This window comes from Microsporum canis, genomic scaffold, assembly GCF_000151145.1.
Source record: "Microsporum canis CBS 113480 supercont1.8 genomic scaffold, whole genome shotgun sequence".
NCBI classification, from domain to species: domain Eukaryota; kingdom Fungi; phylum Ascomycota; class Eurotiomycetes; order Onygenales; family Arthrodermataceae; genus Microsporum; species Microsporum canis.
In genome coordinates, this window is record NW_003299162.1 from 296,783 (window position 1) to 320,023 (window position 23,241).

Here is a 23,241-nt window from a genome sequence, read left to right on the forward strand (position 1 = left end):
TACAGAGTGACTTTGTATAATATTCATCCGCGTTGTTGGTTCGACGTTTGGAGGCTTGAAGTCGCTTTTTTGTTCTTCCACCGCCAAAAAGCAGCCAAACCCTCAGCTTCAACCACGGAACGTCCCAAAAAGCCACCAACCAGGCTTGTATAATTCAAAGGAGGCCGGGATGGCAGACATTCAGGCCCTTCGGCGGCTTATCCAGACTCATCCGCTCATCGACAACCATGCACACAACATCTTGAGCGCTGAATATGCGGCAGACTACAGCAAATACCCCCTCGAGAGCGTCGTATCCGAGGCCCAGGGCGACGCTCTCCTCCAGGATGGCTGCAAGTCTCTTCCGCATATCAGAGCCCTCAGCCAGTTGGCGAGCTTGTACGGCTGTCCTGCAGAGTGGAATGCCATCAAAGCTGCCAGAGAAGAGGCGATTGAAGACGACTATGGAAAGCTGGTGAAGAAATGTCTCCATGGGACACATATGCTTCTCCTGGACGACGGTTTGGACCTTACCTACTCAGAGCCGTACGAATGGCATGACCGGTTCACTCCTGGAGCCACGAGGAGGATCGTCCGTATCGAAACTCTGGCTGCCTCGATCCTGAAGATACTGTTGCAAAAGGCCACAGGGAACGAGTTCCCTGTCGATACCACACCCGGAACTGGAGATGAAGATGGCCTTATTATGGGGAAATATTCTGCTACACAGCTCCTAAGCATCTTTGAGGTGGCCTTTAGGAGTCGAATCAGGGCATATCTAGAGGACTTGGATGTTGCTGGGTTCAAGTCCATTATCTGCTACCGGTCTGGCCTAGCTGTCAAGAAGCCAGCAACCGAAGATGTCCTACGGAGTTTTAATGCTTATTTCCAGTCAATGTCGACAGATGGGAATAGCCGTATCGATAGCAAACCATTGAACGACTATTTGATACTGTCTGTCTTTAATATAATCCGGCAATATCAAATCACCTCAGGGAGGACGAAGCCGGTCCAGTTCCATACAGGCCTGGGTGATTCAGACATAGAACTGAGCCTCTCTGATCCTGCTCTTCTACAGCCTGTGATTGAGGAATACGACACCATTAAGTTTGTTCTACTTCACTCGTCGTACCCGTTTACACGGCAAGCAGGATACCTGGCCAGTACCTTTAAAAACGTCTACTTGGACCTCGGAGAAGTATTCCCAATGATCAGCCGGGATGGTCAGATATCAGTCATCCGTCAGGCCTTGGAATTAGTGCCTACGTCTAAACTTCTCTGGAGCACTGATGGTCACTTTCACCCTGAGACCTTCTGGCTGTCTAACCTTCAGTTTAGACAAGCGTTAGAATCGGTATGGCCCTCTAACTCCCCTTTTTCAAACGAAACGAGATCACTCAAGGGTAATTCTAGGTATTCACTGAGTACGTATACAAAGGAGACTTTACCATTGAGCACGCGGCAGACTCAGTTAAGGATATCCTGTTCAATAACTCTAACGAGCTATACGGCCTTGAACAGAGGGTAAGTTTCGAGACCATTTCAAATCTTCAGCGGACTGAGGAGACGCCGTTCCCCGAGCTATTCCCCCGGGAATCATCAGAAACTGCTCTCCAAACAGCCCAAAGATTTACTTCTCTCTACGCTAACATTGACTTCTACTGGCTCCAATTCGTTGATTACACGGCCACCGTTCGCGTTCGTATGCTCCCCGCTTGCCAATTCCACCGTATCCTACAGGGAAAGTCTATCGGAATCACTACGGCTCTTATGAATTTACTCCAGAATGATACGTTAGGTGAACCCGGTGCTTTGACTGCTGGCCAGTTCCTCTTAAGGCCCGATGTCACCACTCTATCCCCTAACTTTAAAAGGTCTGGCCCTCCTAATAGCGCAACGATAATGACATTTTGGAAAACTTCAGAGGGCAAACCCTTGGAAGGCTGCCCGCGAACTATGGTACAGAATATGGTCGACAAGTGCAAATCCGAATTTGGAGTTTCTCTGCTCCTAGGATTTGAAGTCGAGGTGGTATTCATGAAAACATCCGGTGCGGAGCGAGACCATGGCTACAACTATCTTGAAGCAGAAGACTATTTCACCCCATGGGTTCTCAATCATTCATGGTCAAACATGACGTCGGATACAAGGACAGCACTGCCCCTTGTGGAAGAAATAGCTTCAGAGCTACTATCCCTAGGTATTGAAATTGAGCAGTTCCACGCCGAGTCATCTCCAGGACAATTCGAATTTGTGCTTCCTCCGGCTCGGCCTCTGGCCTCTGTCGATTTACTCATCAGAGCTCGACAGGTCATTGTCACCGTTGCCGAAAGATACGGTGTTCGAGCAACTCTATACCCTAGGCCCAGCCCCACTCATGCTGGGACTGCATCTCACGTCCATATATCAGTCACGCCACCTACACGCGAAGATAGCTTCCTTGCTGGGATGCTAAAACACTTTGCATCCGTTTTGGCATTTACATTCCCTCAAAAGGCATGCTATGAGCGTGTTTTGCCTGGTATATGGGCTGGTGGAATCTGGGTTGCGTGGGGAGATCAGAATCGAGAAACACCCATTCGCAAAATTAGCGAGGGACATTGGGAAATCAAATCCATGGATGGTATGTCGAATCCGTATCTGGCTATGGCCGCGGTGATTGGCGCAGGATATCTGGGTATGAAAAAGGGGTTAAAGTTAGAAATGAAAGCATGCAATGGTACGTTCACAAAATGATTACTCATTATTTCATGATAACGGACACGCGTGGCTAATATTGCTTGTATACAGTTGACCCTGCAGACTTGAGCGATGCAGAGCGTACGGAACTAGGGATAACTACGGCCCTTCCCAGATCAATCGAAGAGAGTATTGAGGCCTTGAAGGCAGATTCAGCACTCCAAGATTTGTTAGGCAGAACCTTTATTAAACGGCATATTGGTGTTCGGATGGGGGAGCAGAGGTTGCTCAGTAGTATGAGTGATACCATGCAGCGTAACTGGTTGATTGAGAAATATTAGTTAGAAAAGCGAATAATCTATAGATACATACCTTCGAGTAGGTAGCAGCAGCCATCAGGCGGGGATTTCGGTATTTACAATTATTCTTTCAGTCTTTAACGTTAATAAGTTTTATAAGTTCACGGATGCTATACTCGTCTTATTTTAGGCTTCAGGAACTATGTAGTAGACATTCTGATACATGAAATATGAATCGCCAATTCAACGCCTAACTAACAGAAATGAATCATCAACATATATTCATAAACGGCAAAGAAGGATCATGAAATCTTCGGATATATAACTTCAAAAACATCAAGCAAGCTTGGAACGAAGAAGGTATCATCTTAAGGGCCATAATAAGAACGTAAACACATAAACCAACCAGGAAGAAATATCAACAACGCAACGCTTAAATAAAGAACGGCATCTGGTCTAAAACTTCTCCATCAAACGTTTTCGAACGGTCCACATACGCGCTCGTTTACCATAGATATATAGAGGGATTGTGAAAAGCATTAAGCCAAGGTGAATGCCGCCTAATGCAACAAACACCGCCTTGGCTCCATCTGCCTGGAGCCATTGGACGAAAAAGAGAGAGAAAATAAAGCCATGAAGAACGTCTATGGGCAATGGTTAGTCAAAATGGTAAATACTGTAGGATGGAGGTGGCTTACTCTTGCTGAAGTTCAGCGTCACTAGCGCCTCGCCGGCATATTGACGGTAACTGTCCACGCAGAAAGTGATGGACGTGGTGCTTCCGAGCGTACAACCAAAGGACAAGATGCCAAAGAACACAGTGGGTACGATCCAGTTATCTCTCTCCTGAGCACTCCATCCAAAGCCCATTAGGCCGATGGTTGTGGCCAATGTGATAGGAACACCCATGACGAGACGGAACTCAGGTTCGTAAACGCCTCCGTTTCGACGGGACATGAATCGAACGACGATATCGGACACTCTGCCAGCCACTATTGTGCCAAGGATACCAGCGGCAAATGGAGAGATGTACACTAATCCAACTTGTAAAGGGGTGAAATTGTAGGCGTCGCGGTTTGCGTAGACTTCCGCCACCGATTCCGAGAGGACAATGAGCCAGCCGACGGAGAGGGCGTAGACCATGGACGACCAGAGGACGGCAGGGTAGGCGAAGAGGATGAATGGGCGGACCATGACGCGGAGCCAGCTGTCTCTGGCAATTCGGCCGTTCCATGGTTTAAGGGACTGGATGAAGCTGACTGGCGGTTTGGCGCGAAGGTTACTGGTGTAAATCTGCTGTTGGGATAGCTGGACTGTGGGATCCGCCTGGTCCCTGGACGCAGGAACGGACCGCTGGGCCTCGGGGTCAATCACTATAGCCGGAACGGAAGGCTGGCCAAGGTCTTTCTCGTACTCTGCCCTGCTGGCCTCCATCCCGACTTCTGACTTCTCATTATCAGCGAAGCCAACATGCACATCTTTGTGCTTCCGGGGTGTAGCAGCGCCCAGCTGCTTGTCTGGTTCTTCGGGACCAGGGGTGACAGGCTGCGAGGACCTGCCTCGGAGGGTATGTACAAGATCAGAGACGCTTCTGCGCATATTGGGCCTCTTCACACGAGGACGTGGAGTTCTATCCCAGAAGGTCTCTGGAACGAAGAAAAACACCAAGATCGCACCAAATCCAGTAGTGATAGCAACCATCCTGCCAAACGTTAGTTTTATGTATCAAAGCATTGGATAATGATTGACCACACGTACCAAAAAATCCAACGCCATCCCAGACTGTTTGTGATGGCTGCACTGACAAGGGGAATCAAGTTCTTCCCTCCCAAAAGCAGCAATGTATATATACCCACCCGATAGGCACGCTCATGCAAGAAATAGATCTCTGCAATGGTAGCAGAAGGCAGACATTCAACAGGACTAACAGCCAACCCCTGGAAGATGCGAGCAATGACAAGACTGACGTAAGAAGGAGAGAGAGCACACCAGACCGCAGAGATGATGAACATGGTAGCACCGGCGATGTAGACCGGCCGTTTACCGTATAATATGGCAGTAGGCGACATGACGACCGAACCGAGCCCAAGACCCAGCATGTAGAGTCCCGTAGTTAAGGCAACCTTGTGGAAGCTGATACTGTACTCTAGCGAGACCTCATTGTATGCAGCAGCCAGGATGGGAGTCATACCACCTCCGAGCATGCAGTAGAAGCCCAGACACAGCATCGCCAGGTCTCGACGCCAGACAGGCCAGTTGAGAGGGTCGTTCATGGACTCTTCCGGCTGTGGATCCAAGACTATCGTCCCGTCTGCTGTACGCTTCTTGGGCGCTGCCGGGCCGCGTGAAGAGGACCTGGATGGAGGATATGGCGAGGGTAGTGACGTAGCGGATGTTCGAGCTGGTGTATTTCTGAGACCGAGAGGTTCATTTCGTTTTGAAGCAAGCAGTAGGATGGTTCCTATACAGGTTAGCCATGACCAGGCGAAGAATAAGAGATAAAGACGTCTTACCTGGTACTTCATCGGTGTGTTTGTCACTGAGTATACCCATCGACCACTTCTCCCGGTGAGCCCATCTCTCCTCGAGGGCTTGAGAATCCTTGCCCTTCAGACCAAGATACTTCGTCCACTTGACACCAGGCTTTGGAGCAGCCACATCTTCCTTGATAACGTCTGATTGAGCTGGGGAACGCTCTGCTTGCACCTCGTCCGCCATCTGAGCCCGTCCTGTCCGCTTGCCTTCAATTGGTAGGTATATATGCGAGAGAACCAGCTCTCTAAGCTTGCTATCGTCTGCTACGTCAACCAGCAGAGAAGCAGGAGATGTATATACTGTAATATTATATTCGGAAGAGACAATGTCGAGCTGTCCCGTCTATGGTCAATTTGTTGTTTGGTGAAAGCTGGTCGAAGGAGGCGTAGGAACCCAGCAGGGAGGCAAAACACAGCAAAATGATGATGGAAACTTCAGACAAGCATCTTCTGTGCTCTCTACGAGAGGGAAAACAGATGAGAAGAAGAAGAGACGAAGAGAAGAGAAGTGGAACAGCGTCGTCTTTATATAAATTCCCTTTTTGCTGGAGCTGGTGGTTCGTTCAAACAGCCATGTGACGCGGTACTTACACGGTACTTCTTTTACCCGCAAAAAACTGCGCTAAACGTAAGTACCACGCTAGTCACTAAGCATCACCACCGTAACACTTCCTCGCGTTTCCCTTTTCGGATATATCGACGACTTCATCTGCAACCACACCAGCTACAACGGCTACAACAGCTACAACGACTGCAGTATTGACATTGTTCTCTCTCTTCTCTATTCTGTACAACATCCTACGTATACGTATTCCCTGCCCCTTGGCGCATAGGATCAACTCTCGACCGCCCGCGTGGGTGTCGGTGGCCACCTTGATGTCTCTCCCTTTGCTCCTATCTCTGCTCTCTTCCACAGAAACATCCACAAGCTACGCGAAGGGGTGCTCGCTGCGCATGGGAACCCCAGTGTGTCCTCCCTCCACAGAGCAAGGCCGTCGTCCAATCGCAACTAGCCCGATGATATCATAACGTCACCGCGCAGCACTTAACAGCGCTTTTTATATCCTTGCCAAGGGCGTTAGGGGCACTTTAAGCAGTGCATGGGACGTCTCTTAGATAAAGGGTGCATAGCTTGTTCCTTTTTTTGACCCTTTTTTTTCCAGTCAAGTTTCAAAGGGAGCAGAGCCAACAAGAGAACACCGGGATCAGCGTTCGTGGCGGCCACAGCGGCCGCGAGGTTGGTGGCGGCTACTGCGATCAACCCGGGTTTACGAAGCTCACGATAACGCTTCTCTCGTCTGATTATTTGGGAGTGGAGTGTTCAGACTGCTAAACATGTATTACCTTGTGGGGGAAATGCACCCACCACTGGCTCAGGTGAACGGGTGATGTAGCTTTCTCTCTCTATCAGGAGTCGGGTTACATACCTATCAAAAGCAATAATTAGGCATCTCGATAACTGAGAGATACACCATCATGAGAATGGCGGTTTCAGGTTTGATGCTAATGCTGCGCACGGTGAAGAGGGCTTCGTATGATATCATATCCCTCACCACACCGGAGAATCGGAGAGCGGGATGTGGAGATTCAGCATTATCTTCTCTTCCTCTTAAACATCTCTTTTGCATCTTTCCTACATCTACAGAGGACCCGACATGCTCAATTTATATATCTCGAATATATACGTATATATCCAATATACCCCATGTGCCACGGTTCTGCTGTGAAGCCACGTATCGTGCCTGAGGAGAATATGCAGCAACCATGACTATGACTCGCTCTCCTCTATCGCTGAGAAAGCACTGGAAGAGCACGAAAAATGGCTGACGACGTTGATATGGCTGTACCAGGGTCTCGCCATCTATTCTGGTGCAGACAAGGAGATATCAAGGAAGAAAGCTATAATACAGATACCATGGCAACATCGCCTGAGTCAAAGTGGTCTTTTCACTACTGCTTCAGTGCTCTACCGTGGTTCTACCAGTTTTCTCTCGCTTTCCATATTGGGATAATATGAGATGAAGACGTCATTGACTCTTTCTAGTCCATGCTATCCAGGGTTCGCGATGACTCCCCATAGAATTCAGGAATATGACGGATCGGTGGCCAGAAGAGAGACAGATTTATTGCTCTTCTCTCATTCCTCTTAACTTGTCTTCCTAATTATTTTCTGCACCGTCTACTCATCTCCTAAACAGTCCGGAGTCCTCGTCAGATCCATCCTCACGGCAACACAAGCAACCAACAAAGCTCACAGCAAATACCAAGCTGCATTTGAACCGTTTATTTCACATACATAAACATATATCAAGTATATCAGAGCATTTAGCTCATCAATACCACAGCCTATAGACTTGATACCACCTGCGAAAAGCCTCAAGGCTTCAAAAAGGCATCTCAACAATATCTACAAACATCTTAAAAAACATCTAAAATCAAAATGCCCGCCCGCGATGTCGAAGAGATCTTCAACGTCGATGCCCTCGAGGGTATCGACTTATCCTTCCCCAACCCATTCCGCAAGCTCGCCAACCTCTTCAAAAAACGCAACAAGGGCAAAGAACAGGCCCGGACGAAACCTGAGGCAGACCGCAAAGACATCACTGCTCTTACTCCCGTTACTCGCAAGGAATTCCGCCCACTCGACATCTGTCGTCAAGGCTGGGGTGAACCCCTTCACCCTTACCCGGAACGCGGTCTACCCGACGTTGCTTCCATGCCGGCCCCGCGTGCACCACCTCCGATAGTGATCTCTGCATGCGACCGTCCCGACCCCGGACCATCTTATCCGACTACTCTAGACTCAAGACGCTCGATCGCTTCCGAATCGACCCCTTCATCGGTGGAATCATCTCCTGTCATCCATATACCGGACTCTCCACCCGTTATCAAGCTGGCTCTTCCAGCCCCCGCATTCAGCAAGAAGGATCTGGTTGCTATCTTTGGAAATATGGTTCATGCTCGATAGTTGCCTACTACTACTGTTTTAATCATGTATATGGTGGCTGTCTGTATTTTCTACTCGTTTGGTGGACGGAAGAGTGTTTGCTACTTGTCTACTCCTGTATATGGCGTGTGTATGACTTGGTATTGACGGAAGGGAGGGGGGGGAAGAAACAAAAATAGCTGTTTGATCTGTTTTATTGGGGATCCTAAAGGTGGTGAATCATGTATAAGTGACTCATTTGAATTTTGGATATCCTGTAGTTAATTATTACTTCATGTCAACAACCCTTTATGACATTTCCTTGACATCTCCCTCGTCTTCACGTAGATGATATCGTTCCTTGATAAACTCCTTCGTACTCTCCAATGTCTTAAGCACCTCCATCGTAATCATAGGTTTCACCAGCGTCGTCTCATGTAGTCCTGCTGCTACCAGTTTGGCTGACTCTTCACTAAGAGGATATCCGCCCCAGGTTGGTATGCCTCTTTCCTCGGCTTCAGCAGAGCCCATTGCATCTTCATCTTCGATGTTATAAGTGTAGACTTTTCCTCCCTCTTGTATGAGTTCCTTACGTAGCTCTTCGGGAAGACAGGGGCCGGCGTCGTTTCCTCTACCATCGAGGCTAGGCACGTATGCATCGGAACCAGCAGTACCGCCTCCATTCTCTCGTTTAGCTTTGACAGAGAGCCTTAACTCCTCGATGGCTCGGTTGTTCTTCACTATTTCTTCTGACCTAACATCATCTCTTTGGTTGGAGTCAGTGAACATGCCAAGTCCTATCCTTTCAACTACCAGCTTGGGGATTTTGCCTCCATTCTCAACCCAGTATGTACTTAGAAGGTCAGTATCCGGCAATAATTCAGGATAACATCTCTTCGTGCCAGCAACTAGTGTTTCGTCGATGAACTGTCTTGCTGCGGTTCTCGCGGTTTCTTCACATATGGAGGCCCTATGACATATCGGTACAACAAAATCACTGATATGCCATACTCCGTCGTACCCCAACGCTGCCTTTGTCTGGGGGTAGTTCCATCGCCCTTTTGTATATTGTAATAACTTAATCATTGATTGTCGATGAGGCAAGTTACAGGGGGCATTATCGGAATCTCGCCTGAAGAAGATCGGACAGTGAACCAACGTTGTGGCCAACACAGGATTCGGGCAAATGCAGCAGCGGAATTCGGCAGACGCCATGATAAATCGTTCGTGGAACGAGGCTATTATCTGATATGGCTCTGGATCATTGCTGGCATTTGCAACAGATTCCAGCAGACCGGCTTCCCATCGAGAGGTAAAGACCAGACAAGTTAGACGACCAGCATCAACCTCAGTAACATTCAAGCCCTGACTCTGGCTCAGTATCGGCTGGCCACATATTACCGTATATCTCAGCGGAACTCGTTCGCGCATATACGTTCGCGTAGGGCTGTTGCCAGGGATGCTAGGGATGGGTGGTTCATTTGGCATAGCATCATCACTGCTATCACTGACATCGTCGTCTTCCCATTCATCGGCTTCGATGGCATCGCGAAACATGGCCATATCCGTGGCAAATTTCGAGCTGCAAGTCGATCGACGCTGCGGGAACGGTCTGAATGCCCGTGTCTGTTCATCCTTTGCCCTTTCCTCGTCGTTATGCTCGCTATCGGCTTTTGCTTCATCTGCAGCGAGATTGTCATCGAATCCGAAGGCCTTTAAGAACTTCACGATATCCGAGTTGGCCTCCTTGCGGCATTTATCGCCTGTCAAACAGACTGGCACAGCAAGGCCGTTGATATATGGCACATGGACGTTGCTTCCGATGGCTGAACGGACCTTCACATCCGAGTCGAGCTCTGCAACAAGTTTTGAAATCGACAGCATCAGCGCAAACAACTTATCTCCGTCTGCAAGCGTATAGTATCCATCATACGTGCAGCAAATAGGCAGGTAAACCACTGCTGCAGCGGGCTGTTTCTCACAGATGGCACAGTGTTTGCTCCCCCACAGCTCTAGTATCTGGTCATGGTGTGCGCTCGCTAGAGAGACTATCTCTCTAAACTGGATGGAGTCGCAGTCCCGGCGATGCTTGCGACGTTCCCATATCCTACCTCGCGATTCTTCCGTACTCTTTCGAGCGTGTTCAATAAATGTATGGCTGACTTTGGTCTCGAAAGAGGCGTGTTGGAGTGGTTGTGGGGAGGCCGGCTGACAAGAAGGGCTGTGTGGTTTGCCATAAAATACGCTGAAGACTACAGGTATATCGATAGACGAGGATGATCCTGAAGACGAGAAGGAGGAGAATTCCTTGCTGCATTCTGTCTTCTTCTTTGGGCTTCCTGTAGAGCGCTGTTTGGGAACCTCGAGCTGAGCCATGGAGTCTGAATGGCCTTGCCTTTGATGATAATAGATTGGTAGATGAGGATGCACCAGATGGATAAACTGGTATTTCGGTGGAAGGGGTTCTGTAGTTAATATTCTTGTCCTCTCAACCCCTACTAGCTAACTATTGTGCTAGTAGGAATCGTAGAGGTAAAACAGACGGCATCCTCCGTCAACTTCAGGGTGAGAAGTTGTTTGGACAAGAAGAAAACTAATATCAATAGTGATATTGGTGTTTGCTCTAACCAAATACCAATACAAAGCAGTCCTGCAGTTTCATTCCAACATGACCACATCCAATTGGTATGGGTTAACAATATCTTATTGATTAGCATATGTGGCAGTGTCATCCAGCCTGTTTGTGTTTTCATAATAAAGCAACGAAAAAACCATATCCTTCTATGTTTTGATAACCTTGCCTTGCAGGAAAACTTCAGCAAAAAATACCAGAAAGGTGGGTAGACCAAGTATTGAAAAGGAAAAGAGACTAGAGGATATATATAGAGAGAAGGAAAATGCTGGTATATCTGGCATACGGGGATGTTGGGATTGATATGGAAAGGCCAGGATGAAAAATGGTTGTAAAGTAGGGAGTGAGAGATGCATACTAAAAAAAGAATACAAGAGGACCATCCGTCGAGATAACAGTTCGAAACAAGAGCTAAGAGAAAGAAAAAGGAAAGGGGAAATGGACAGCACGCCATGAAAACATCTGAAGTAAATGGAAAAAGGAGAAAGATAAGGGGGTTCCTAAAGGCATATGATCAGTTCGTAAGAGAGAGAGAGTGCGCGCGAAGTTGAGCGCCGAATGTGATTCCCGGGATAAAATGGGAGAAAAGAAATTAAGGTAGAGTAGTAATTCATGAGCGCGAAGGCAATGTGGTAGCACTGTTATCACAGGCAGGATATAGGTAAGCAATGGTGTTTAGTATATAGATTCGAAAAGGTAAAGAAGACCGAAGATGAGGAAGGTAACGGCGCCACCAAAGGTAACTGTTAAAGGACTATGTTAGTGAATGAATGAAAAAAAAGGGGAACCAGAAGGGTTAATCGTACCAACTCGGATGCTGACTTTGCCAGCGATGGCTCGTCCGCCTATAACGGCGCCAGCGGTGCATAACCCGTGTCCGATTACTGCACCACAGGTAACCCACCAATAATCAGCACCAGCAGCCATGGCGATGGTGGCTATTTGGCTTCGGTCACCCCATTCCCCGAGGAATGTCATTACAAAGGTCTGCACCCAAGCGGGGCTCAGTAGGAAGGAGAACAGGTTGCTAACGCCGGATGTGACATTTGCGAGGGTGTTAGAGCGAGACGGAGAGTTGTCCCTTGACGAAGAAGAGGACAGGCTCTCCGGAGAGGGAAGGATGTGGTTTGAGGATCTGCTCTTTCGAGGAAGTCCACCATGTCCCGACTCTAGCGCATACGCACTGATGCCGGAGCGGTTGCGGCCCATACGGCGCTGTTCATGTTCCTTCTCCTCCAGCTCCATTTCGACCTCTTTCATCTCCTGGCTCACGTTCTCGTCCGGGGCCATGTTGCGCGCCTCTAACATCATTTTGCAGCCAAAGACGAAGAATAGTACAGATGCGAGGGCGCTGGTAAAATGTGCGGGGAGTATGGTAGGAACGGCATGACCAAGAATAGCAGAAAGAACGGTCATGACAGCAAGTGCGCTAAATGCGGCGGAGAAGACGAGCATCCGAGGATGGCGCATAGCCATAAGCGCAGCAACCAGGAAGGTCTTATCACCGATCTCAGAGAAGATAATCATCGTCAGGGATAGGAAAAACGAATCAGAGGGGTGGATGAATTCATTGTTGTGAGCCCCAGTCGGTGTCTTTGTACCAGGCGACTGAGATGAGCCCGGTTTCGTGGAAATACCAGGGCCAAGAGGCTTGTCGGATTTCCCTGAGGAGATAGAGTGAGGAGACTCTGGAAGATCGTCTGGTTTCTACAAAGGGATATACGTGTTAGGATAATTGTCAAGCAACGTGCTAGGTCATGATATAGAATTAACATACCTCCAATACCTTAGACCCCTTCTTCTCATCCTCGTAATTCTCTGTCTGGTCGTCCTGTCCGGGGATCTTCTTCTGTTCACTGTGAGGTAGTGGAGGGGCCTCCTTTGGAGGATCTGGTTTCCTGTCTCCGCTGGTGTCCTTTCCTTTAGATTTCTCCGACACTCCACCCTCTGTCCCTGTTGTCCCTTCCTTGGGGCCCGAACGGTTCTTATCGTCCATAACTCCATCATTCGAGTGAGGGATCTTGGTCCCGTCTGGGGCGATATGTTCGGTGTTTTCAGAGAAAGTATCGTCCTCCTCGTCTTTCATCTTGGACCCATTCTGGGACTTCTTACGGTCCCGCTCTGCGTTTGTTTCTACAAACGGTCCGGCATGGGGTTTCCCATCCTTTCCGTCAAAGGGACCGCTAAAGTCCCATGTTTGGGGGTTGTCTGTAGCGAGAGCCTCTGCAACGGTCTTGGTAGAGTCTGACTCTGGACTATGTTTGGAAGGCGACTTCTTCTTCGCATCTGGGTTCGATACGGGGCCGGCTATAGCTGTAGATACGGAGAGGAGGAGAAGGGCGGATGAGACGAAAGGCTGAACACGCATGTTGAGCTGCAGCGAAGTAGTCTGATTAGGTGGTGTTCAGTTATTTCCCAGACAAGACAGATTACTCCAACAGTCAGCCTGCAAATAAAGCAATTCCAGATCGCAAAATATGAGCAAGACTTGGTCGGATACGTCTGTCAAAGTCCGTGATATCGCTCTGAACGAAAGCAAATGCGATGACGAGGCCGAGAATACCCAAAAACCAAAGCGTACCAGGAAGGAGACGAAGAACAACAAGAAGAAATGAATGAATGAGCGTGATCGAAGGCCTATCTCTGCATGTTCCAGCCGTAAAGAGGTTGCTTGTCGAAGCAGAAGCAGAAGAAGTGATATGTGGTAGTTATAGAAACTTGAAGATGTTCAAAAACTTCCTCAAAGGGGTTGGAGGCTCGGCCAGCTCACGTGAGCCCTCTTGGGCCTCGACCTTTTTTTGGCGCAGTTTTCTTGGCAACAAGATGTTTGTTTCTTTTGCTTCTTCTTGGGACTATCAGGGATAAAACACTTGTGACATGGAGAAGAAGACCCCCTTTTTCTTCGCCATTTTCCTCTGGAAAGAAGAGGCAAGAAGACGAGAGGAAGGTTAGGCTTTTCGCCGTCTGTCAGAGCTGTCGGTTTTATCAAAAGGTAGGAAAAGGTAAAAGACAGCGAGATGTGCGACGAGTAACTACTAACAACTCGAGTTTAAATGGGAGGTTTCAAGAGCCAACGATGAGACAGCAGCTCGTCTGCTTAGCCCATGTTAGATATACTCCGTAGATCCACCCGCTTGCTAACAAAAGCCAGGACACTCCCTTCTTCCGTGCCACTGATCCGGGAGCTTTCAGTCCTCTGTGATCGATAAGAGGTAGTTACTCCGTACCCATGTACGTAAAATGTACCCTGTACTATTGTGTATAGGGTACAACAGGAGACAGATCATATCTCATCACCAACATCTTAAACATCGACTGGGCCTATTTTATGGAGGTTGGTGTTACCCCCTCCATGGCTGGGGCAAGCATTGGGCCTCCGCCATGGATGCCCCTGGCACCACCAGTGTTTTGGCCTCGAAAAAGGGTGCTAGCTTACATAGTATTTCCCCATTTGTCTCCATTGTTTTTGCTCTCAAGGTGATTTCTTCGCTATGTAGCTCTGTCTCGGCTCGTCTGCCCGCTTCGATAGGTCGTTGAACATCAGATAGCAGGCCGATTTGAGCTCCTCTCGATAGGTAGTCCTCGAGATCACAAGTTACCGACACAACGGTTGCTATCCGCACCGGTTTTCGTAATCCGTATATTGGGGGGCGAAGCAAGGGGCATGGCAAGCTTCCCAGCATCATCCTGCAAGTCGCAATCGCGACAACCTTCCATCACATTGTTAGCTGTTATCAGACACGATATAGTCTCCATGGGTAGCTAGCGTACATATCTCGAGCTGCCTAGTGCATAAAAAACAGCGCTATCATGCGGATCGGCCTTGGTAGCCAATTAAGATGTTCGTCCTCTTCGTTATATGCTTTTATCCGCTACTATGTATGTTCCTGTATCTTATTTTTAGAAGGAGTTTTGACTTCCGCGGAGTGAGCGTCTTAGTAATAAATGACTAATAATACGCCGAGATCTTTCGGTTCTCCGATTATCTCCGGGGGCTCTTCCGGGGTTGAGGTTAGGGTTAGGGGTTAGGGTTAGGGTTGCTAATCTAGTATAGCTTGTTCACGTGATAAAAACAGCCCGAATCGGGTTTAGCGCTCATGGTTGTTTATTTTCACGACGCTCCAACCTCAATATTTTCCATCTCAACCGCTTCAACCAACCTCACCTTGCAGTTTTCAGCTTCCAATACGACCTTTAGCTGTTGCTTGTACATGTTTATATCACATATACCCATAGCATGAGTTAGCGGCCTTGTTGGCCCTTTGAACGTGAAGAAAAAAAATTAAAATGATGGCCCAGGCCCATAGCGTCACTCCGCAAAGTCGGCCGCCGAAAAGTCGCTCCGTGTCCGCTAAACGCCAGCAAGGGACAAGTTCGCGCGTAACCCGGAGCCGCAGTCGAGAGCTTGGAGAGAGTCCGGCACCTTTGAGCTTCAAGGTTCCTTCAGTGCCACAAAGGAGTGACGATGCCAGGAGGAAATCTGTGCCACGAACTCCAAGAACCTCTGATGTTTCATCAAGGGGAAATGGTATGTTGAACACTACTATGGGGGGTTGTGGAGTCAGGTTAACTCTTTCACACTGAAACTACTACCGACTCCGCTGGCGCGGTCCATAGTCCACTAGCTAACTGCATTTAAAGGCCTTTCGACCATCAAGGAGCACCGTACCAACGATACAAGGCATGGTCTAGAGTTCTCTCCCGGGCACCAGTCCAATATCAGTCAAACATATGTTGCCGAATCACAGGCAGATCATGGCAACATTTCAGGGACCACGATGCTTCAAATTGATGACTCGGAGCAGGAGTCTGACGAACTCGACCCACATCTAATACTAGATACCCTTCCCGACTTACTTAATGCATCCAACAAAGCTCTGGACCTTCTGGCGCCACCAGGGATTTCTTATACCAAAATATCCAAACATTTTCAAACACCCAAGTTTGCCGCCAGGCTCAATAGGATCAGAGAGACCTTTCAAACACAAAAGAAGTGCATTGGGAAAGCCAATTTTATTCCCGTCGAACGTTCTGCCGTTGCGTTATCTTCCATCAAACAACTAAATTGGAAATCACAGGGACTATATCAAAAAGCTAATCTGGCACAGCTAGCTCTGGACCTGATAAACCCTCACCCAACCACATCGACAGCAGTCGCCGACGACAACTTCCCAGTTGCATTCGTGGACTCGTTTCCATCTGGATTAGCTGGGCCTTCTGGGGAGGAGGATTGCAGAAGAGAAATAGTCCAGCTAGGGTTGGAGCTACGAACTCAACGTTTCATTGCGAACCTTCAGTCGGACACGGGAAGCCAAAGTTCCGGGCCTGAAGAATTGCTAGAAGATGTGTTTTACAATCCTTCTCTCGGCGAGTACGATGCCGGACTGAAGGGCTGGACGATGAATGGCCTTGAGAACGATGAGGACCAATTGCCTGAAGAATTTCATGGCATAGTTCAGGAAAGGATATTGTTAATCCGTAGATTGCTATCGAGGAAGGGAGGCCTGGAGGCAGAGTTCCCATGGTCAGGTTTTGTCATCGATATTGCAAATTGGATTCGACGACGGGCGGATGACATTGACCAGCAGCTTAGCTCACAAAGGCCTGTTGAAGAAGCCGTCAAGATTCTACAGGCTGAGCTGGACAAACGGTCCAGTTTTGGGCCGGGAAATCCGTTGGAAACTACCTCAGATCCTATCCTAGATGAGGTTGAGTCTCCGGTAGAGAGGAATACCACACCAGAGAGACCAGTGGAATGTGATGATAGGGAAATTGAGGAATCTGAAGCGGCCGCTAGCCCAACCGCTCGTCCGCATCGCCGGTTCCGAGGAAAGGGTGCACTTCAGCGAGTGCTTGCGGTTGGTCCAGTGGAAGAGATTCCTCCGATTCTCGCACAACCAACTGCTGTGGAGGTAAACGAAGAGCCTCAGGCGGCTGAAAACCCAGTACCCCGCCCGCGTCGTCGGTTTCAAGGGAAGGGTGCGCTCCGGCGTGTCCTTGCGATTGGGCCCTCGAATGAAGCTCCCTCTACTTTACCTCCTGCTACGAAGAATGGTACCATACCACCACCAGGCCAAGACAAGGAGACACCAGCGGCTGTGTTAGGCCCGCGCATAAATTCTGAGGAACCATCCGCGTCCCTCCTACAAAATTCACCGCCCCGGCCTACCCCAAGAATAGGCATCCAAGAATCGCCACAAAAGAACGGGCTAAGTAACAGGCACGAAGAAGAGTTACCTCCTCTTTCATCAGCAGAGATATGGAGGCTTTCGGAAGAAGGAAAGAAGACCCTAAAAATAAAGCAAGAAAACAGACCTCGTGGAGCATTCATAGACCGACAAGCTGATGCACGCAGGGTTTCGCCCATTAGCTTCACCCCTAGCCCGCGCTCTAATGGGCCCCCTGCACGAAGCCCGCAGAAACGCTCTGCAGCCGAAGCTTTAGATCCTCACGATGATGAATCTGAGGATGATGATGATGATGACGATGATGATGAATTCGAAACTGATAATCGCCCGCCGAAGAAACGGCGTGTAGCTAACACACCAGCTCCTCCTCGGCCTACCCCAGCTTCAGGCCCTCGCATAGCTTCAACAAGTAATAGCAGACAGGCCTCTATCAGCAACAACTCAGCTACTGGCACTGCTCCTCCACCACAGCGGTTTGAACAGGTAGCTGTAGAGACACAACCTGTATTGAATTGGGCCCCACGTAGAGCTTGGTCACTTGAAGAAGAAGCCTGTCTGAGAGAACTGATCGATGAGTGTGGCGGGCCCGCCTGGTCAGAGATAAAGAAGCGAGACTCCATGGCAGGGAATATACTATTCAAGCGCACTCAAGTACAGATCAAGGACAAAGGCGGTCAGATGCATTATGATGATTTGATGTGAGTTGTTCCACAGCGCTCTTATTATACCAACTCATAACTAAACGTGGCGTAGGGCTGGTCGACCACTCTCTGATGCAATGGCCAATGTCCCTATCAAGGCAAAGATGAGGGAACGGCTCATCAGAGAGGGAAAAATGGATCCTTAACATACCGCGTATCTTGTGATCCAGCGCGAAGCGAATTTTCTATATATAAATTGTTCTCACTCGACCAAGCCTGGTGCTGGCGGTACATATGATGATTATCACGACGAATATTTTTATGAGGTTAGCCGGTTGAGGGATTTTGCGACTCCGGCTTGCATATATCCTCTTTGGTTGCCTTTTGCTTCACCGTGGAAGCTTCTATCTTACTTCTTGGTGTTATAATATACATAGATATAATAATTGGACGAGTTATGGAGCCTTGACGTTTTGGCATGCGCAATCGCAAGCCTCGGATGCAGGCCAACAGCCATGTCCACTGTACAACCAATCGCAACAATAAACAATACGACCGCGGTCCACTCGGCTCAGTTGCTATCACCAGGTACCTTTGCGTGACCAGCCAATGTGCGCCATCTTTGCGGCATGAAAGTTAAGCAAATATGGGGGCCAAGCGGCCGTTGCTTGGGTTTGCAGAGCGGCTGAAACCCACTTTGCAAGGCTCGAGCTATCGCACGTTGCGTCGGCCTCCCAACTCGGATCCTTCTTCACCAACTCGAGTCAACGCTGTGAAGCTGCAGGGTCGCCAGCAGTATTTTCAGATCCGATTCTGCTTTCCCCAGTCGCTGAGGAGTTGTCTTGCTTTGCCCTTGTGAGAAAGCTATCTCGCAATCATGTCCCTCCGCATCCCAGACCAGTACTCTCGATCGAGGTCCAAGTCTCGAGAACGGTCAAGATCGCGCCATGGCCGCGACCATGGCCACGGTCGCAGTCATAGTCGCAGTCACAGCCATGTTCGCATATCTTCTCCGCCTAGGGAGAAGGAGAAGTCAAAAAAGTATTATGACTATGATTCCTACGAAGACGAAGCTCCTCGCCGGGCAAGCTCTCGACACATGCCTAGTCAGTACCGCGAGGTTTCGCCATCCGACGACGAAAGGTTTCGTACGTCAAGAAGCTCGAGGCACTCTGTAGCGGTACCAAACGATCATTACTATCTCTCCGACGAGCATGCGCTAGCTCCTAAATATTCATCCAGCTCTAAACATTCCAAAGGCAAGCGGTCGAGCTACCTGTATGACTCGCATTCAGATGTTGAGAGTGCTCCGGCGCCTAAACCGCCAGCCGTCACCTATCCTTCATCAAGGTCGTCCCGACTTCCTGAGCCTGAATATTATGAAGACTCAGAGGAGGACGATGATCATCTAGCCTATGGCGACCCTTACGACTACCCCCTTGCCAGAAACCACCACAACCACCAACGATCAAGTTCCCGCGGCAGGCTCCCTGCGGACCCTAGACCAGTATATGATTCTGACTCTAGCTATGAGCATACTACCAAGGATCAGTTGCGGTATTCCCACAGTCGAACCAGGGAATCCCCTCGGCATGGAAGTTTATTCGAGCAAGATCAGGTTTCCCACACGGCTTACGCTCCCAGCGAAGAGAAACCCCCTATGACACAGAAATATGGGCTCGGTAACGCATTTGAACAGCTCAAATCGCAGCTCTATCCTTCTTTCTCCCAAGGGCCTCCCCAACCAGAGGAAAAAACATCAAAGATTGACCTCAATGCTTGGGCAGAAATACCCGAATGTGAACGTGAAGGATATGTCCCACCAGCCGAGAAAGCGCCAGCTGCAGCCCCGCCGAGTAATAAACTGCCAGATATGCCTAACATATACGCGGATATTACCCAATATTACCAGCGGCCACCGCCCGCGGTAACCCCTACTGCGCCTGCGGCAGCACCCCCGGAGGTACCCCCTCGCCCGCAGAATTCTGCCTATACCCGTCCCATCCCCAGTGTGATACCAGGAGCGAATGTCACCAGCCCAACAACGTCCACCACCCAGTATCCTACTATTCCGGCTGCACGATATGTGCCACAGTACAGTCAAACCCCAGTTGCCGCTCCAACGTTGGCTCCGAAGCCAGAAACTTCCAGTGGCCATAAACGTGCAACATCCACTGGAAATATTCCTACAAAGAAGACATATAGCCAACCAGACGTCTATCAGTACGCTGTACCAGAGTCACTAATCAGATATTCCAAGGCTCCGGCACCAGCCCCTGCCCCTGCCGCGAGCCATGACAACAAGATTCAGTACACTGCAACTCCAGCTAGCCAGCCGAAGCAGGCCTCATATATGGAAATAAAACCCCGCCGTCAAACTGTCAGTAGTAGGCCAAGTAACTTGACATTATCTGTGGATGATCACATGAAAATACCTGGCAGTTTTCCAGATGGCAGCCACCCCCCAGCCAGCCCGCTTTTAGAGCCATACAGAGGCACATATCAAAGCATATCTCCAATTCAGTGGCCAACGTCCCTTGCAGATGACGCTTTATCTGACATGGAGCCTCTTAGTGGCAAAGGAAGCAAGACCCTGGGCCGCAAGCAAAGCAAGAAGGACAAGAAAAAAGCAGAAGATGCATCTATGGAGCTTGAAATCCGTAGAAGGTTGTCCACCAGTCTGGGATCTGGCCCTATCAAGGAGATCACGCCCAAGCAACCGGTTTACATCTATGATCCCAAAGATGATGCAAAATTAATACATTCTGCCTTGACCCATTCGAAAATCAACCCGAAAACGCTGATAAAAATTCTTCCATATCTCACATCCAACGAGATTCTGGACCTTCGCTCCGCATATAAGCATCTGAGAGTTATGACTAGAAAAGGGGTGAATATGGCCAAGCACATCAAAATGGTGGTTCCTGGAAACTTCGGCAAAGTGTGCTATGCGACTGCCTTGGGGCAGTGGGAGTCCGAAGCTCTATGGGCCAATTTCTGGTACCAATCAAGCCGTACCCGCCATGAACTGCTCATCGAATCCCTTATAGGGAGACCCAATGCTGAAATAAAGGAAATCAAAGCTTGCTTCCGTGATAAGAGATACCATGATAACCTTGAGCTATGCATGCAAACCGAACTCAAAGCCGACAAATTCCGTGTTGCTATCCTTCTGGCTTTGCAGGAGAAGAGACAGCCGGATAACGCGCCTCTGAATTTTGACTTAGTTCGTAAGGACGTAATCGATCTTCATCGTGCGGTGACATCGCGTGACGGAGGAGAAACGGCTATGATACAGATTATCATTGTAAGAGGGAATGCGCATCTTCGGGAGGTCTTGCAAGCGTATGAGATGACATATCGAGAGAACTTCACTCGGGCAATGCTCTCGAAATCTCGGAATCTAGTGGTATGTCTAGTTCTAGTCAATCCTATTGCCCAATATACACTAACCATATTACCCGAAATTTAGGGCGAGACACTAGGGCATGTTCTCAACGGCGTCCGTAATCGTCCCATGCGTGATGCTCTGCTAATCCATCAGGCTATTACAGAGTCCGGCACCGGGCGTGACCGTGCCGAGCTTCTTATCTCACGACTGGTTCGCCTGCACTGGGAACCACAACACTTGGAGAGAGTTAATTCAGAGTACCGCCGCAAGTATGGCAGGTTTATCGAGGACCATATCGAGGAGGAAATCATTGAAGTTGGAGGCGCGGGAGCCCATGAAAAGAAGACGGAGTGGGCAGACTTTTGTGTCGAATTGGTCAAGAGCTCAAGCTTTCATGTTGAAAATGAGCATCAGTGACTGACGGTTTACCTGATAATGTTTTTTGCTTTGCTGGGCATTCTCGTTTTGATTTCTTTTGGCATGTAGTCGGGGGCTTAAAGTGATGAGTTTGATGAAGCCAGGTTTATTTCATCTGTTTCCTACATTAATGAACAAGCCAATTCAATAAAAGTGTCCGTAGAGCAATTACAGGTAAATAAGGCCAAGTATATAGCCTTACTGAAGACTACAAAATGAAAGACCGATGTGGAAAGTAAAGCTACGCCAGGAGGACAATGGGACGGAGCCACGGACGGTATAGTTCGTCTATGGAAAAAGGAATCAAATCGTTAATATGGCGCAGGGCCTTGTATGTCATGAGTGCCTTATTCCCAATCAACGACCGAAGAAATAGCTCCGGCACGTTCGTTGCAGCAAGAAAAAGGGAGAGTAAGGTATTCCCTCTAATGCTCTGTAGAGCGACCTTAAAAAACAAAAACCGGTAGAACAAGAGAAACCCCCTCTGGCCCAGGCTTTTAACTCGAGACAAGCAAAAGAAAAAAGGTATTTTCAATAAGTTCGTTTTTTGATTTCTTAAATTAAATAGTCGTCTCGTATGGAAGAGGAGCAAGTGTCTCCGGGGCGTTTCCTTCCAGGCTCACTACTCTGGCCTCCCGAGGGCCGACGGGCTGTCTCTTCAAGTGGACGTGGATGCCCTCCTCCTTGGCCTTGCGCTTCTTGATGGCGTTCTCCTTGACACGGTTGAGGAACTCTTCTCGGGATCGGGAGTGGTTGATGTGCTCGATGCGGACGTTTACTCGCTTCTCGATGTATCGGTTGCCGACGCGCTTGTAGATTATGACACCAGCAGCGGACTTGGTAACGTTGTATACAACGCCGGTCTTTCCGTGGAAGTCCTTGTGTGGCATACTATAAAAAACGGGAACTTTTAGTAAACCGGTTGTCCCAAACTTTGGTGTATCTCCTTTATCCCTTGAAAATGCGATCTCCCATCTCTTGTATTCTGGTTTCTCTGCCTTCTCTTCGGTCCAGAAATCGCATATTCGAGGCGAATGGAAGTGAATCAACTTGGGTGGATTTGACGGCCAACTAACCCCTTCTGAACAGCTCCATTGACCTTGAGATCAACGATATCACCAACACTAAAAAAAACCAATCGAATCAGCATGACAATTCGCCTAGTATAAAGCCGTACACGTCAAAGGCCGTACCGGTAGATTTTCATGTAGGTGGACAGCGGGATAACACCCTTCTTCTTGAAGTCGCGAGAAAAGGCATACTATAGAACGTCAGTATCAAAACGATCGCAGGCAAGCCAGTGCCAGAACGTACTCGCGTGCCCGCCCTCAAACCGGCTGAGTGACCCATCTTGACGGCTGGTTGAACGGGTTTGTCTCGTTGCTTGGAGTTGTCGGCGTTGCAGTTGAAGACTTCGAGATTTCTTCAAACTCGCCAGCTTTTTCGCTTAGCGTGCAATTTTGGGAAGTCAGGGTTTAAGCCCTAGTTTCTCGCCCAAACGGGAGAAGCGACTCTGCTTATGTAATTGTCAACCTGAACATCAAAAAAAACAACA

The 23,241-nt window shown here is 48.9% G+C and overlaps 8 protein-coding genes across 8 annotated transcripts; 4 read left to right on the forward strand and 4 right to left on the reverse strand.

The window, feature by feature from the left end:
- Window positions 1-169: 169 nt before the first annotated feature.
- MCYG_08028 (developmental protein FluG) lies at window positions 170-3,098 on the forward strand (the record flags this gene model as incomplete). The annotated part of the gene is made up of 4 exons (XM_002842899.1): window positions 170-1,333; window positions 1,393-2,698; window positions 2,770-2,887; window positions 3,092-3,098. 4 exons carry the CDS (start codon window positions 170-172, stop codon window positions 3,096-3,098), a joined length of 2,595 nt encoding a protein of 864 aa, XP_002842945.1.
- Window positions 3,099-3,413: 315 nt separating this feature from the next.
- On the reverse strand, window positions 3,414-5,675 carry MCYG_08029 (member of major facilitator superfamily multidrug-resistance protein; the record flags this gene model as incomplete). The annotated part of the gene is made up of 4 exons (XM_002842900.1): window positions 3,414-3,601; window positions 3,656-4,659; window positions 4,716-5,418; window positions 5,471-5,675. The coding sequence occupies 4 exons, from the start codon at window positions 5,673-5,675 to the stop codon at window positions 3,414-3,416; spliced, it is 2,100 nt and encodes a 699-aa protein (XP_002842946.1).
- A 2,256-nt stretch (window positions 5,676-7,931) lies between these two features.
- MCYG_08030 (uncharacterized protein) lies at window positions 7,932-8,585 on the forward strand (the record flags this gene model as incomplete). Its single annotated transcript, XM_002842901.1, has 2 exons — window positions 7,932-8,426; window positions 8,460-8,585. The coding sequence occupies 2 exons, from the start codon at window positions 7,932-7,934 to the stop codon at window positions 8,583-8,585; spliced, it is 621 nt and encodes a 206-aa protein (XP_002842947.1).
- A 141-nt stretch (window positions 8,586-8,726) lies between these two features.
- Window positions 8,727-10,793, reverse strand: MCYG_08031 (conserved hypothetical protein; the record flags this gene model as incomplete). Its single annotated transcript, XM_002842902.1, has 2 exons — window positions 8,727-9,387; window positions 9,439-10,793. 2 exons carry the CDS (start codon window positions 10,791-10,793, stop codon window positions 8,727-8,729), a joined length of 2,016 nt encoding a protein of 671 aa, XP_002842948.1.
- Window positions 10,794-11,724: 931 nt separating this feature from the next.
- Window positions 11,725-13,417, reverse strand: MCYG_08032 (transmembrane protein 165; the record flags this gene model as incomplete). Its single annotated transcript, XM_002842903.1, has 3 exons — window positions 11,725-11,792; window positions 11,856-12,756; window positions 12,827-13,417. The coding sequence occupies 3 exons, from the start codon at window positions 13,415-13,417 to the stop codon at window positions 11,725-11,727; spliced, it is 1,560 nt and encodes a 519-aa protein (XP_002842949.1).
- Window positions 13,418-15,339: 1,922 nt separating this feature from the next.
- Window positions 15,340-17,939, forward strand: MCYG_08033 (conserved hypothetical protein; the record flags this gene model as incomplete). The annotated part of the gene is made up of 2 exons (XM_002842904.1): window positions 15,340-15,577; window positions 15,691-17,939. The coding sequence occupies 2 exons, from the start codon at window positions 15,340-15,342 to the stop codon at window positions 17,937-17,939; spliced, it is 2,487 nt and encodes an 828-aa protein (XP_002842950.1).
- Window positions 17,940-18,755: 816 nt separating this feature from the next.
- MCYG_08034 (annexin ANXC4) lies at window positions 18,756-21,686 on the forward strand (the record flags this gene model as incomplete). Its single annotated transcript, XM_002842905.1, has 3 exons — window positions 18,756-21,287; window positions 21,351-21,380; window positions 21,423-21,686. The coding sequence occupies 3 exons, from the start codon at window positions 18,756-18,758 to the stop codon at window positions 21,684-21,686; spliced, it is 2,826 nt and encodes a 941-aa protein (XP_002842951.1).
- Window positions 21,687-21,989: 303 nt separating this feature from the next.
- On the reverse strand, window positions 21,990-23,088 carry MCYG_08035 (60S ribosomal protein L21; the record flags this gene model as incomplete). Its single annotated transcript, XM_002842906.1, has 4 exons — window positions 21,990-22,577; window positions 22,763-22,810; window positions 22,880-22,947; window positions 23,001-23,088. 4 exons carry the CDS (start codon window positions 23,034-23,036, stop codon window positions 22,247-22,249), a joined length of 483 nt encoding a protein of 160 aa, XP_002842952.1.
- Between the last annotated feature and the right edge of the window lie 153 nt (window positions 23,089-23,241).